The 13697-nt window shown below is 47.6% G+C and overlaps 1 protein-coding gene across 4 annotated transcripts in view; it reads left to right on the forward strand.

The window, feature by feature from the left end:
• The first annotated feature begins 1205 nt into the window (after positions 1-1205).
• TSHZ3 (teashirt zinc finger homeobox 3) overlaps positions 1206-13697 on the forward strand; it is a 65260-nt gene continuing 52768 nt past the window's right edge. Inside the window, exons 1-2 of one of the 4 annotated variants that reach the window (XM_077786297.2) lie at positions 1206-1339; positions 2893-3167. In XM_077786297.2, the coding sequence (XP_077642423.2) occupies positions 3128-3167 (40 nt within the window). In that variant the 5' untranslated portion in view covers positions 1206-1339; positions 2893-3127. Of the gene's footprint in view, positions 1340-1985; positions 2090-2892; positions 3168-13697 lie in introns of those variants that run through there. The other 3 variants (XM_077786298.2, XM_085589474.1, XM_085589475.1) reach the window with 3 other exon arrangements.

Genomic DNA, 13697 nt, shown 5'->3' on the forward strand with positions numbered 1-13697 from the left:
CGGTGCCCCGCAGCCAGCAGCTGAGGAGGATCGGGATCGTCCCTGGCTTTGGAGAGGGCTCTCGAACATTTCAGAACAGCCTTTCCTTTACAGGACTGCAGTGACTACACGCGCCGTGTCATTTTAATTTTGCTGTAGTTTTCAGGGCGCTCTACCAGCGCCTGGTGGCAGAGTGACCTTCCCCGCACTCCGTGCGGCGAACAGGAACAGAGCTCCGGGGTCTCTCGGCTGCCGAAGCTCCCGGCCGAGCATCCCAAAGTTTGTTTCAGTCTCTCTCTCTCCAGAGCTCGGAGGAATCCTCCATGTTGCGCAGCGCGGGCCGGCTGGGCCGAGCAGCACCTCAGCCCGGGGCTCGCCTCTCGCGGCTCCGCGCTCGATGCGGTCCTGCCGCAGCCATCGCCCCGCGGAGCCGGGAGCGCAGCCGGGCCGAGCGCGGGGAGCGCCCCGGTCCCGGTCCCTGCCCCTGCCCCCGGCCGGCAGCATCCTTCGGGGGGGGGTGGGGGGCGTGAATTATTTAGGTTTTCTATTTCCTTCTTAGAGGGGGAGGAGGGAGAGAGAATAAACGAGCTATTAACCGCAGCCGAGCCCCGCTTCCCGAGGCTGTCTAACGTTTGTAAATACTTATGCTGCGGCTGGTCCCCTCCTCCCCGGTTAAGTTGTTTAGTATGTTGGTTATTTGTACCGAATCCCGGTCTGTGTAGTGTCTGATGTGTTGTCGTTGCAATGTGCAGCCAGGGTGACACTGATGGATGCGCCAATGGTGAGACGGACAGATGTTAGGGCGGATCTAGCGGCACGCACCGCCGCGGCGGCGAGCCCGCCCGCCCGCCCCGCCGGGGCTGCCCGCCGCCCGGCCCCGTCCTGCCGCACGGCTCACCCACGCTCGCACACTCACACACACAGGGCTTTTTGGGGAGGGGGGGCAACGTCTCGGTGTCGTCTCTTAAGCAGATCTGATCGCTCCTTCTGTGAGCAGATACTGTAACTGTGAGGAGCAACCAGCGAGTATCAATGAGATGGAACTGAGCGAGTTTGGCAGCAGAAGCGGCAATTGACAACTCACCATTTTCTTGTTTTCAAGAAATGTTTCGTTTTCCCCCAACAGTAGCAATTTCCCGGGGACTTTAGGCGACTGCGATTTTTTTTCATCCTAAAGATCAGCTTAAAAAAAAATCAACTCATAACAATAATAATCCAAAAAAAAAAAAAATCCCAAACCTTCTCCACCCGTCATGTAAAGTGTTTGAATTTCCTGCAACTTGAAAGGGAAGCGAGAGCCCGAGAGCGGCACGGCGGCTTTATAGGATGTGAAGACGCAACAACATCTGCACTTAGTCAGGTATTTGGAATTATCCCAAATCTCGAAGAATGGGGGCGAGTGGAAATTTTTTTTGATCTTACCGTAAAAGTGAGCTCAGCCTTTTTTTTTTTTTTTTTTTTAATTCCTCCCCGTGAACTTTAAAAAAAAAAAAAGCTACTGTTCTTTTTTTCTTTCTTTCATTTTCTCTCTCTCTTTTTTTTTTTTTTTTGTTGGCGGTTGCTCCCGTGTCTCCCTTGCCTGCTGGCGGTCCCGGCGCGGGCGGAGCGGGGGCGGGAGCGGCCCGGGCCCCGCGCGCCCCCCGCCGCCCCGGCCCTCCCCGCGCCGCGCGGCCCCGCCGCCCAGGGATGCGCAATCAAACCCGCAGCACATCGATCCGCCGGCGCTCGCCGAACTGAGCGCGGCGGCTCGGCAGTGAACTTGGACCGAGAAAAAAAATTAAAAAAAAAAAAATCCAAAACTGAGAGAGAGAGAGAGAGAGAGAGGAAAAAAAAAAAAAAAAATCCACCGCCAAAACAGGGAAATCGAGGCAAAAGTGCTCCTTCCCGAAGAGCCGGGTGCGTGGGGCGCGGGCGCTGCCCGCTCCCCGCCGCTCTGGCCCCGCGGGGCGGGAGCAGCGGCTCCGCTGGCGGGGGCGCCGCCGATAGCGGCCGCCGGCCGGGGCGGCCCCGACACCGCCCGCCCGCAGGCGCGGAGCGGAGCGCGGCGGCCGCGGCGCCAGCCAGGTGGGAGCCGGCGGGCTGGATGTGCCGGCGGGCGGGCGGCGCGCCGGTGAGTGCGGCCGGGGCGGGCAGCGCTGCGGGGCGCGGCGGGGAGCCGGGGCCGCTGCCGCCGCTGTCACCGCGCGGGGCGGCCGGGATGGAGCGGCGGGCCGGGCCCTCCTCGCCGGGGGGGCGGGGAAGGGGGGATCCCGTGCCCCGGCGCGGCGGGAGGCGATGGCTGCGGGGGGCTCCGGCGGGGAACGGGTGCGCGCGGGGGCGGAAAGGGAAGGGCTGCGGCGGGGAGCGGGGCAGCGGCGCGGAGCCCGGCGGGCTGCCCTGCCTGTCCCTGCCCGGCCAGCCCTCCGCCGCCGCCGCGGGCGGCTCGGGAGACCGGCGCCGGCGGCGGGCGAAGTTGGGTGGTGGAGGGGGCGCGGCGAGGGGGTCTCCCCGGCCGGCGGGGCAGACCCCTGCCCGCCCCCGTGCTCGGTCCGGCGGGCGATGCGCGCTGAGTGAAGGCGCGGCCCGGGGCGGGCGGCGGCGGCGGTGCCCCGCTCCCCCTCGGCGGAGCAGTTTGAGTGACACCGCGATCATCTCGTTTCCCTTCAAGCTTCGCCTGTTGCCGCCGCCGCCGCCGCCGCCGCTCCAGCGCCGAGCCGGGAGTGGAGAGCGCAGGCTGAGGCTCCGCCGGCTCCGGCAAAGAGATTCCCTGTCTTTATGCCGTGATCTCCCAGCCCGGCCAGGCACCGGGGGCGCAGGGCGGGGTGGGGGGGACTGCGGGCTCTCCCCAGCCCTCCCGCCCGCACACCTCTTCGGGGGGCTTCCCCTCCTCCTTCCTCCGGGGCGATTTGTCAAACTTCCCCCCTCTTCTGCCAGCAGCAGCAGCAGCAGCAGCAGGGCTGTCCTCTCCTCTGTGCCGCCTCCTCCTCCTCCGCCGCCGCCGCCTCCTCCTCCTACTCGGCATCGTGTATGCACAGCAACAAAAAATATATCCCCGACCCAGCCCTCGCGCCGAGGCTGGAGCAGCTCACCGGATCTCTGGGGCTGAGGCAACTCTTCCCACCCCCGCGCCCCGGCTGCCCCCCCCCGCCGGCGCCCGCAGCAGCCCAGCATGCCGAGGAGGAAGCAGCAAGCGCCCCGGCGCGCAGCAGGTACGAGAGCCGCTTCCCTTCCTTCCCTGCCTTCCCTTCCCTTCCCTTCCCTTTCCTCCGCGGCCGCTGCCTTCTCCTCTCGCCTCCCTCGGTCTCTTTCATAACCGGCTCCCGGCGGGCTCCGCCGCCGCTCCGCGCCCCGCTCCTGCCCCGCTGCCCGCCGCTGCCGGGGCTCTGCCGAGCAGCTCCCGGGCTGGAGGCGCAGCGCCGGGGCTGGGGGTGTGGGGGGGATTTTGTTTATTTTTTTCTTTGGGGTGGGGGGCGCATGAAAGCCCGTTCCCCACTTTTGGTGCCCACTTTGATTTATTCCGAACTCAGCCCGGCTCGGTTCTGGGGGTAACCCTGTGCGAGGGGCAGGCGGGTGTGTGCGGGCACGCACTGCCCGGGCCGGGCTCGTATGGTCGGTGTCACTCCGGGGCTGGGGGAAGCAGGAGGCGAATTTTGGCTATTTTCAGCCCGTACTTTGGCACCTACTTTGCTTGTTTCTCTCGTAGTCTTCATTCTTCTACATCCCCTTCCCTCACACGTGAAACCCAGGGAAAATATTATTTTTATTTAAGTCTTCTTTCCTATAAAAAAAAGAGAGAGAGGATATGTACAAAAATATGGCACGCTGTGAATGAAGTGGCAGGGACAAAGTGATTTGGAGGCTCTGCAGTGTTAGTTGAAGATCCAAGCCCAGAAGTGGTTCCTTTGCCCAACTTTTACCTTTTTCTCTTCTCCCCTGTACTGCACTGGAGAGATCTCTGCCGGACAGACAGACCGTCCTAGTTGGTCGCTTTCTTTAGTAACATCTTCTGTTAATCCTATTGATTTCTTATTTATGAGTCCAGAGGAGAAGCTGCAAAGTAAACCAAAGGAGGGAAAAAAAAAAAGAGAAAAAGGGTCTGTGTATTGTCAAGTGACTGGTGAATGTTTCTGATAGTGCCTTTACAATTTCCACTGTTTCTTTTCTTTTTTTTTTTTTTCTTTTTAGAACTACTTTTCGAGGCTTTGTGCTGGTGAGGGTTTTTGTTTGTTTGGCTTGTTTTCCTTTTGCCAGAAATGTCAACTCCTGTTAAACTTAAGCAGTATTTTTTTGGAAAAGCCAAATTGAAAAGAAAACAGTAGAAGAAAAGCCCCACATAATTTTACAGTAATCCTTAGTTGGGGATATGTGGGCTGGAAAAGGTTCCCTTGGCCTGTTGCCATCCTTGATTTGATGTCTGATTGATCGCCTGTCATCTGGCAGCCTTTGATCTATTCATTCCCGATAAACATCAATAAATCACTTGCCATGGTAACGCCAGACTCGGTGACGTCACACGTGGCCTGTCAACTCTGGGAGCGCAACTTGAGGGGCTCCTGGCCAGGGCTGCCGGGCCGGGCACGGCCGGGCTGTGCCGGGGACACCCGGGCCGGGCACGGGCGGGCTGTGCCGGGGACACCCGGGCCGGGCACGGCCGGGCTGTGCCGGGGACACCCCTCGGGCCGGGCTGGAGCAGCCCCGAGAGGCCGCGGGGAAGTTGTGCAGAGGCGCCGGCAGCATCCCCCGCAGCAGGCTTGGGACAGCTTGGAGCAGGTAGTCCTGCAGCCTGGGCTAGGGGCTTGTTGGAGCCCAGGCGTTCAGCAGCCTGGCGGTGCTCCACACTGCCTGACAACTTCTCCGGGGTGGGTTTAGTAAGCAGCGAGGGGCTCGGGGAGTAACACAAATTGTAAATAACAACGTGAGTGTTGCCTTTCTTCCTTTCCTTTCTTCCTTTCCTTCCCTTTCTTCTCCTCTTGGACATCCACATGCGTTCTGCCAGTACTTTTGAAATAGGGAAACAGACTTTCCAGCAGTCTTACCCCGCATACAAACAGCTAGAAAGTTTGGAAAGTTTCTCACTATTGGTAGTGATAGCATCTAGCAAACAGTATCGTAGCCAAATACTTCATGATAATATTTTTGCTTTTCTGGCCTGTGCCATCGAATAGCAGTTTTCTAGAAAAGCAACAGAGGTGAACTTTTCCTGATACTTGAGAAATTCTATTTTTTAACGTGAATTTAATTCTGCAAGATCTAGATTTTCCATGTGCTTTTCCATTTTTGTCTCTCCTGTAAACTGGGCTCTCTCTCCACAGACTGGAAGAGAATGTTTCTGCACTAAACACACATCCTGAGGTATCCTTCTCTCCCTCCACTACTCTCTGTCTCTCCCTCCTTTCTCAAGTGAATCTTCCATGATATGCGATCTATCTTTCATATTTAGCAGAAGTGTAATCTCTTTAAACTTTTAGCTTTTTGATAGCCACATTAAACATTTAGTATTGTGTATAATTGCTTCCCACTGAGATGCTGCTTTTATTGGTCACATTGGAAATGTTACTTTTTCTAATAGCAGTAAAAGCAAAGGCTTTTTTTTTAACACCTTAAAAAACAGCTAAGAAATAACAGGTTAGTTAAGAAATATTCATTACAAAAACTTGACTGCAGGACTAATAGGAGATGGAAGAATGGTTTTGCTCTATCAAAATGACCCGTCAAAACGACTTTGTTTCATATTTGATTTAATTGTCTCTCTCCTGACAGGCACATTCATCAATAGCTTAATGGTCAATCAGAAGTTGGCAGAGTGAGTGCTTTCATTCTTTCCCATACACTAGCTTTGGCTTTACTTTATCAAAATGCCTCTGCCTAATGGATATGGGGGATGTAGAATGACTGAAGGGCTACTTATTTGACAAGAGTGAAAAAACAAGAACATTCATGCTGTTGATAAGTGCATGAAGATAAATAAGTGAGCTGTATGAGGTGTTTTATTTTAAAACAGAAAAAAAACTTACTTTCTCCCCCCCCCCCCCCCTTTTTTTTGGCTTAAGAGCTGCAAGTTATAAGGTTCATGACTGCTTTTGTGGCATACTGAGAGTGATGACAAATTGATTGCTTGGTACTGCGAGAGAAAAAAAGGTGGTGGTGGGGGGAGAATTAAAGATGTCTGCTGATTGGTAACTCAGGAAATCCAGTCCCCAGCAACCTTGAGAATACTCGAGAATTTTTTTTCTCCAAACTGAAAGGTCCGCTCAGCCATAAAAAAAGAAAAGTTGTTTTGCCAGCTTCATTAGTGTTCACCTAATTAGCTGTAAACCTGATGGATTCCTGACAGCTTTAATGATTGGAGATGACAAGCTCCACGCAGTGTCATCCAGCAGAATTAGGTTTGCAGCTAGTTTGATGTAATCAAGTTGATATTACACAGTCCTGGTTGCCTTTAGTTGTGCATTAACTCAATTTTCTGCTGCAGGTGACAAATGGGCTTTGGTACCTGGATAATCATGTCATAGGAATTAGGACCCTTTTAATGGTCTGGAGTAGAATAACAACAACAAAGAACTCTCAGCAGCACAGAGCTCGCAGACATAACAGACAGGTGCACAAATTCTTTATGTCTAGCCCAAGTGTTAACACCACACTGTGGAAGACTAAAGCTGTCTCTGAGAATCAAGAATACGTAAAAATGATAATTTCACTTTGTTTGCCTTGAGACTCAGCTGAATATCATAGGTAAATTTGGGAAGGAGTCAGGGATTGCAATTTTATTCCTCACCTGTTAAAGCAAGAAGATAGTCAGAATTGCTGCTCCAAAGACTTCTGTCATGTAAATCAGGAGGAAGAAGGTATTTACCAGTTAGAGGCTACTGTCTAGGGAAGCTAAGATACTGTATTAATAGAAGCCAGTCTTGTTCATGCAAACAGTAATTATCTATCCTTAAATTATAGCTTTCACTTGCAACTTTTTTAGGAACCTATTTAAAAGATCAAGAAAATGTACTTCCTACCCACAGAAACGACTTAATACATATTTTGTGTACATACCTTGTGAAGAGGGATTGGGAACTAGTGGTTTTCTGGAATCACATTTAGTTTACTTATTTATTTATTTATATATTTAATAAAACAGTAAGAGCCAGGCAACTGTGCTGAGTTTTCAACGCTCTGGGAAAACAAACAAACAAACAAACCAACCTGGGCCTATGGTATTTTTTTTTTTTTTTTTTGCATAGTATGTTTTAAATCCTAGAGATTTCTGTATGCTTTAGTCTCTTCCCAACTTCTGTGCTTACATCCAAAAGCTGCACCTGGTCAGTTTGAGCACTGAAATACACTGAATTGATGCTTGGGAGGTGCGGAGCACTTCCACTTTCCAGGGACTTGAGTGCTCGTGCCAGCCCTCGGCCCCTCCAGCGTGGGGCTGGGGGTGCAGCACAGCAGACAGATGCAAGATGGCACACAGGTTGTGCCGCCAGATTTCCAGGCAGCTCTGACTCCAGCAACTCGAACGCTCGCTTTAATTTATGGCAATTGCTTGCAACTACATACATACCCCAAAAGTAAATGTAGCGATAAAGTAGGCTACCTATAAAGGTACTTGCAGTGTCAGCCCTTGGTATGTTATTTGCCTCCAAACCTGCCACATATTTCTCTGTTGGGCAGAGATTCTTCCTAGCAGCAAGCTGACAAAATGATTAGTTATGGCTGTCCTCTGCTTTTTTTTTTTTTTTTCTTTTTCCGGCAAAGTGTGAAGGAACAATGCAAAAAAAAAAAAAAAAAGGAAAAAAAAGAAAAAGGGGCATAAATATAAAAAGGCTTGATAGATTCCCCTGAATATCTGCCTGGAAAACAGAATTTTCCAGAATCAGCTGCCATTTCTCCCATTAGCTTGACAGCTGTCAATTAGGGCTTCAGTGCTCTCCTGGGCCACAGTTTATTGCGTGCGGTTGATGTTGTCATTTTGTTCTCGGTTTTGCCTTGAGCACTATCATGAGCAGGAGTGAAATAGTCAATAACTGATGTATCAGCAGTTATTCCTTAAATTGGCTTACAAGTCTGCATTTTTCCTCTTTTTACTAAAGATTGTTTTGTAAAGTGATTAGAATGAATTGTGACTGCTGCAGGGTTATGGGAAATGCAGTGAAGCTAGGGTGAGTTAGCAGGATTAGAGTGGGTCCTTTTTGTCAGCCCTGCTTCCAGGATTAGTGGAAACTGTATAGAAGAGATCACCTTCAGGGTGAAGTGTGGGGTACATTTTTAAGTGTGCTACGTGCACGCTTATGCGGAAACATATGGTGGTACAGAGTGAATGAAAAGAAATCATCTGCCAGGACGTAAAGTAACCTACGTGTTATCTTTCTGAGCAAACCTTGGCACTGCTGTCTTTACGGTGTAGTAATCCATATTTTAATCCAGTGTCGTGACTGCTTCCTAGGGAATCCAAATACAGATTGTCAGATTTTAACACTGCCCTGTTTTCAAGGTGCTGCTAGTGGATCAGGTATAAAGATGCCTGAAGTGTTGCATTGTCAAGTAGGAGTGTATGTGTATGTATGGTTATGATACAACACCAAAAATAACATAGTTGCTGAGCAGTCGCGTGTTATCTTATCTGTGAAATACTTCAACATCATTTACTAAGCAATCTACCTCAGGTGTTTTAGTCTGATTTTTTTTTTTTATTTCCTTCTCTGTGTGTTTGGTAATTTTTTAAAAATTTAGTTACGCCCAAATTGTGGTTTATCAGCCTTAAGTTAAAAATGAAAGGTGAACACAATATATTGTATTTGGTAACAATGATATGGACTGGTACATCCAGACAGATAATATGCAGTTGTAATTAGAGTGAATAGACAGGCATTCATTTTCAAATTCTTTGACACATGCATAAAATAGTCATATAATAAGATAAGATGACAATTTTATGTTAGGTTGATAAAGTGTCCCGATACATGCATTTAAATGTCTGTAAGCCTTTTTTTATCCAGACAGATTAATTCTAGTTTCCAGCATTTGCAGTTAGACATTAAATTAATTTTAAAAATCCCACTAAACAATGGATGCGTTGCTTTTTTGTGTGTGTATGTGTCATAACCTAAAGCAGGAGGATTGAAAAAAATTTGTGCAATTGATTTTTCTTGATTTCAACATAACAAAAAAATAAAGCATGAAAATTGGCTCAAAGGATTTAAAGCATAGTCCACAAGAGATTGTATTGTAGTTTCCTTAAGTACAATAACGCAGAATAGAACATTGTCAGAGCTTGAAATTGTTTGTTACCATTTTCATAAAAAGAACTGAAAGAGTTGAAATAAGTAGGGCTTAATTTCAGAGACTGCGAGATTCATCCTACTGCATTTTCCTGATTTTGCGCCTGAAAGATATTTTGGTCATCTCAACAGAGAGCCAATCTGCAGAATTTAAACACTTCTCATTGCAGGCATCAACTTTAAGATATTTCTCAGAAAATGTTCAAAGGGTTTTTTTCCCCTGGGGGTGGAGGCAGAGTAGGGAAGGAGTTACCAGAGGATCATAAAATATCTGAAAGCTCTTTGCCAATGCCATTACCTGGCCTCTTCGGGCTGTAAAGGGACAACTCTTCAAGAATAATCTAAGTTCGTATTTTAGACTTAATTATAAATTATTAATTAACTCTGTCAGGACACATGTTATTAATTATGACTCTCTTTTCTTCATTCAGAGCAGCTGTTGGGAATCACGTAAGTTGACTGAGCTTGTTGGTGTGGGAGTTTGCCAGTGAGGAGCCTCCATGGCCAGCCCGCCTCACCTCCAGCTCCCATCCCCTCCTGCCCGGGCGCGGCTGTTGGGCAGCTCCGCCCGGCAGCGCTGCCAATTCATACAGGTTTTGAGGCGGCCCAGTGTGCTCACAATTAGTGACCATTGTCACGGGGCTGGGTTTCAGGTCCTGTCCATAAATAATTCTCGTTTTAGCAAGGCTGTGTGGTGGCGGGGAGGTGGGAAGGGTGGCGGCCAAGCCTTGGCGAGAGGGAAGCCAGGAGTTTCCCTGCCCTTCGCCAAACTCCTGCCAAACTTCGCACACTGGCACGGAGCAGAGGGCTGCTTTATAATTCGTTTGGAATGATCCAAATTCATTTACTTTTGATATTTCCATCATTAAATTGAGCCCTCTGTTTCAGTTTCTTATGTGTTCTTTGCGGAATGCATGTTGCATAAAATAGGCAATTTTTAATGAACAATTTAATGTAAATGGGTTCTGAATTTAAATTAATATTAATGAAGCTTTGAGTGAATTTATTTTGCATACGTAAAGGCTTGTAACTCTTTCACTCATACACTCTTGTCTTTATGTACTAACACATTGGTTAGGTGAATTGGCTAGTTTCCATATTTTGTGATTAAAAACTGTTAATGGATTTTACATGGATAATTGTGCTAGCGCAGCTCTGCACAGGTTACTATTGCTAGTAAAAAACGTACCTGCCATGATATTCAGATTTTTGTAGTTAACATTTCACTGTTACCCCACCATTTCTGTATGTTTCTTCCTACTTTGGTTTCGCCTTCGTGCTTAAAGAAAAAAACACTCCAACAATAGTAACCACAGTCAAGATGTTTTCTTTCTTTGGCTTACCTCTAATGCATTATGTATTTAGAAATGATGGGATGTTCTATAATTAATTCTGTTAGATGTAATTGCTATAATCACTTTGATGCTACACATAATAAAAGTAATATGGTAAGCATACGGAAAAATATAAACACCTTATTGTAACACTTTTTGTAAAATTCTTAAAAAATCTTGCTTAGAGTGGAACCTCTGCTTCCGTATTTTGTCAGAGTTAAGATTTTTTTTTTTTTTAAAGTACATTACTTTAGTAAATGAATTAATTTCAGATATTGAAAAGATTTTGACAGGCAGGTTGTCTTGTATGTGCATGTGAATATCCCTGACTCTGTGTGGTATTAAAGATGTAGTTGATTAAGAAGGCAATCTTCAGTGTGGCTACAAGTGAGACATAAGTATCACTGTATTTTTCATGAAATGAGAGACAAATATGTACATTATATCAAAACCCAGGACACAGGAAATAACACAGGAATGGAACTATACAGTGGAAAGCTTCTTTGTAGCACAAAATTATGGGAAATATAAAATGTATGAAAGGTAGCATGTAACTAGAGAGGGAGTTTTTCAGGCATGGTCCCAAGTGGGAAAAAGACTACAGAAGGTGATTTCCCTCCTCCTGCTTTTTTTATTTTTTTTTTCTTTTTTTTTTCTTTTTTTTTTTTTAACAAGTAGCTTTGAGTTATTGTTTGCAAACACAGTTTTTGATAGGGAGGAAATGAAAAAAATATGTGCTATGGGCTAAGCTGTGTAGCTGATATCCTTGATTCTGTAACAAAAAATGTTAATATGGCCATAGCTCTTAATTAGTTGCACACAATACTTAATGCTGCAAAGGTCACTTGGTTTTATTGTCCAGCTTTGCCTATGAATTTGTATGTTTCCCCCCAAATTTATATTTCTCTCTCATGTATTTTCTAAGCAATTGAGCATGCAAATTGTGATGAAAATGCAAACTAGAAACAGGATTAGAAAAATACATTTAGCATGGACAAAGAAGAATTATTTTTTTTTTTTTTTTTTTTTTTCTGGTGTTATTTTCAAATAATGCACAGCTTTGCGTGGCGAGCAGCAGTATTACATTTAACTTCTGTAAGCTGAACAAACAAACCCTGACCAAGCTCTCGCTGGATTGTTCTGGGGAAGAACAGAGCAGGGTGCTGTTTCTGAGTGTCTCTGGGACTGGGCTCTCTGCCGGCAGCCCTTTCCCTGCTAGGTCAAGCCTGTTGCTGGAGGGCCAGATCGCAGCAGGGGCCTCCAGGAGGCTTGGCCAGGCTGCTCCAGACTGGCAGCCATCAGTCATCCATCTGTGACACAGAGTCTGTTTTTGATGGCAGGGATGATAAAAGGCCTGGGAACTGTATAGGCCCTTGTAATCAGGGCCAGTGCTGACATCCTTCTCAACTTTGACAGCTTCTTCCTTTTCTCTCTTCACCGCCAAGACTGTCTCAACTGGATTTTTTTTTTCCTCTCTCTTGTTTCATGTACTTGATCAGTCTCAGATGCTGGGAATTATTTTTTTCTGGAGGGAGGAGGAGTGTTTCTTTTGGTTTGTGGGTTGGGCAGGTGTGAGAGGAAGTCTGGTTTTTTTTTTTTTTTTTTTGTACTGTAGGCCTGTTGCTAATTAATGTTCCTCCATAAGATTCTGTCGGAGTTGAGTAATGTTTTTGATCTTTATGCCTGATAACTGCATACTTAATGAGATTTCAAAGCTGTGAGTGCAGCTCCCTACAATTATTGACAGATGCCTTTTCTTTGCCATTGGGTTCAGCTTCATAAATCCTCCTGCAGTAATGAGGTTCAGAAGTGCCACCCTGCCAGTGAGCTAATGAAAGAGGGGGGGAGGGAGGGAACAGCTCATGCCTGCCTGACACATTTTTTTCCTTTAAAATTTACTATGCAGATGTCAAGCTGTGGGACGATTACTTCAAACATGCTAATTTTTATCTTGCTTTTGTGTCAAGCCTGCATGCCATTTTTCCCCCCCAATAATAAATAAAAATAGAAACCTCAACCTATTTAAATTTTATCATGGATCATAACTACTGAAGACTTTGATATATGTGTGTTCTTTTGCAGTTTCCAGTCAGTGGAGCAGTTTTTTGAAATCCGAAGGGCAGAGAGAGGTTAAAAAATAAAAATCAAGGGGGAGAAAAAAAAAGGCAGCAAGCTGCCTCGGCCGCACGTCAGCCTGCCCTAACCGTGCACTTGAAACATCGGAGATTTCATTTTAGAGTTCTGAAACTAAATCCTGGTGGAGAATAGCCGCACCATGCCAAACAGTCGATTTCCTTTTCAGCAGGGCCATACATCACTGACCCACCCTTCCCTCCCGACAGAATGACATGTGTCATTTATCACCGGGCTGCCGGAGCGCGGGGGGGCGCGGGCAGCTCCCGCTCCGGCGCTGCCGGGCGAGCTCCGGCCGGGAGCGGGGGCTGGCAGCGCCCGCCTGGGCTGGGGCACTGCCACACTCACCGAGCGCGCTGTGCGCTTTCACATTACCTGCTAAGTCGCCTTGTTCAGCCCCATGAAGGTTTTCCCCTCCGCTATTCTTTCTCTCTCAGTCTCTCTTCATTTCTCTTTTTTTTCCCCCCTCCCCGTTTTTTTTTAAGTTTGGCAGTTGGGACAAACTGGCTGACACGTATCATTCAAGCAGCACCAGCTTGCTGGGGGTTGTGTAAATGAATCTGGGAGCTCTTGGTTTCACATGATTCAAACGTGCATTATTGAAGATGGATGTTCCTTAAAAAAAGATTGATGATGGATATCAGGCTTATAGTGCCATTTATCATTTTGAATATTATTTAGACTTGCCGTGTAAAGCTGTAACTTGAGAGTTGGATGAGCTGGGACAGAATGGAGGCCTCGGCGTGCACGTTGTGATTGATGGCTTTGCTTTCTCATTGTTTGTTACCAGATACTCGCCGGTCATTACAGGAGTGCCTTACAATTGTTTTAGGGGCTGGATTTCCGTGTGTGTCTGTGTGTGTGTGTGTGTGGAGAGGGACAGGCAGAGTTAAGTTTTTAGTGGGAGCATTTCAATAATTGTAAAGAATGTAGACAAAGCCGTGGCCCGTGCAAGGATACAGGCAGCCTTTTGCATGAACACAGAGACTTGCCGTGTGTAACA

Source organism: Lonchura striata, chromosome 11 (genome assembly GCF_050655825.1).
Source record: "Lonchura striata isolate lonStrDom1 chromosome 11, ASM5065582v1, whole genome shotgun sequence".
Taxonomy (NCBI): domain Eukaryota; kingdom Metazoa; phylum Chordata; class Aves; order Passeriformes; family Estrildidae; genus Lonchura; species Lonchura striata.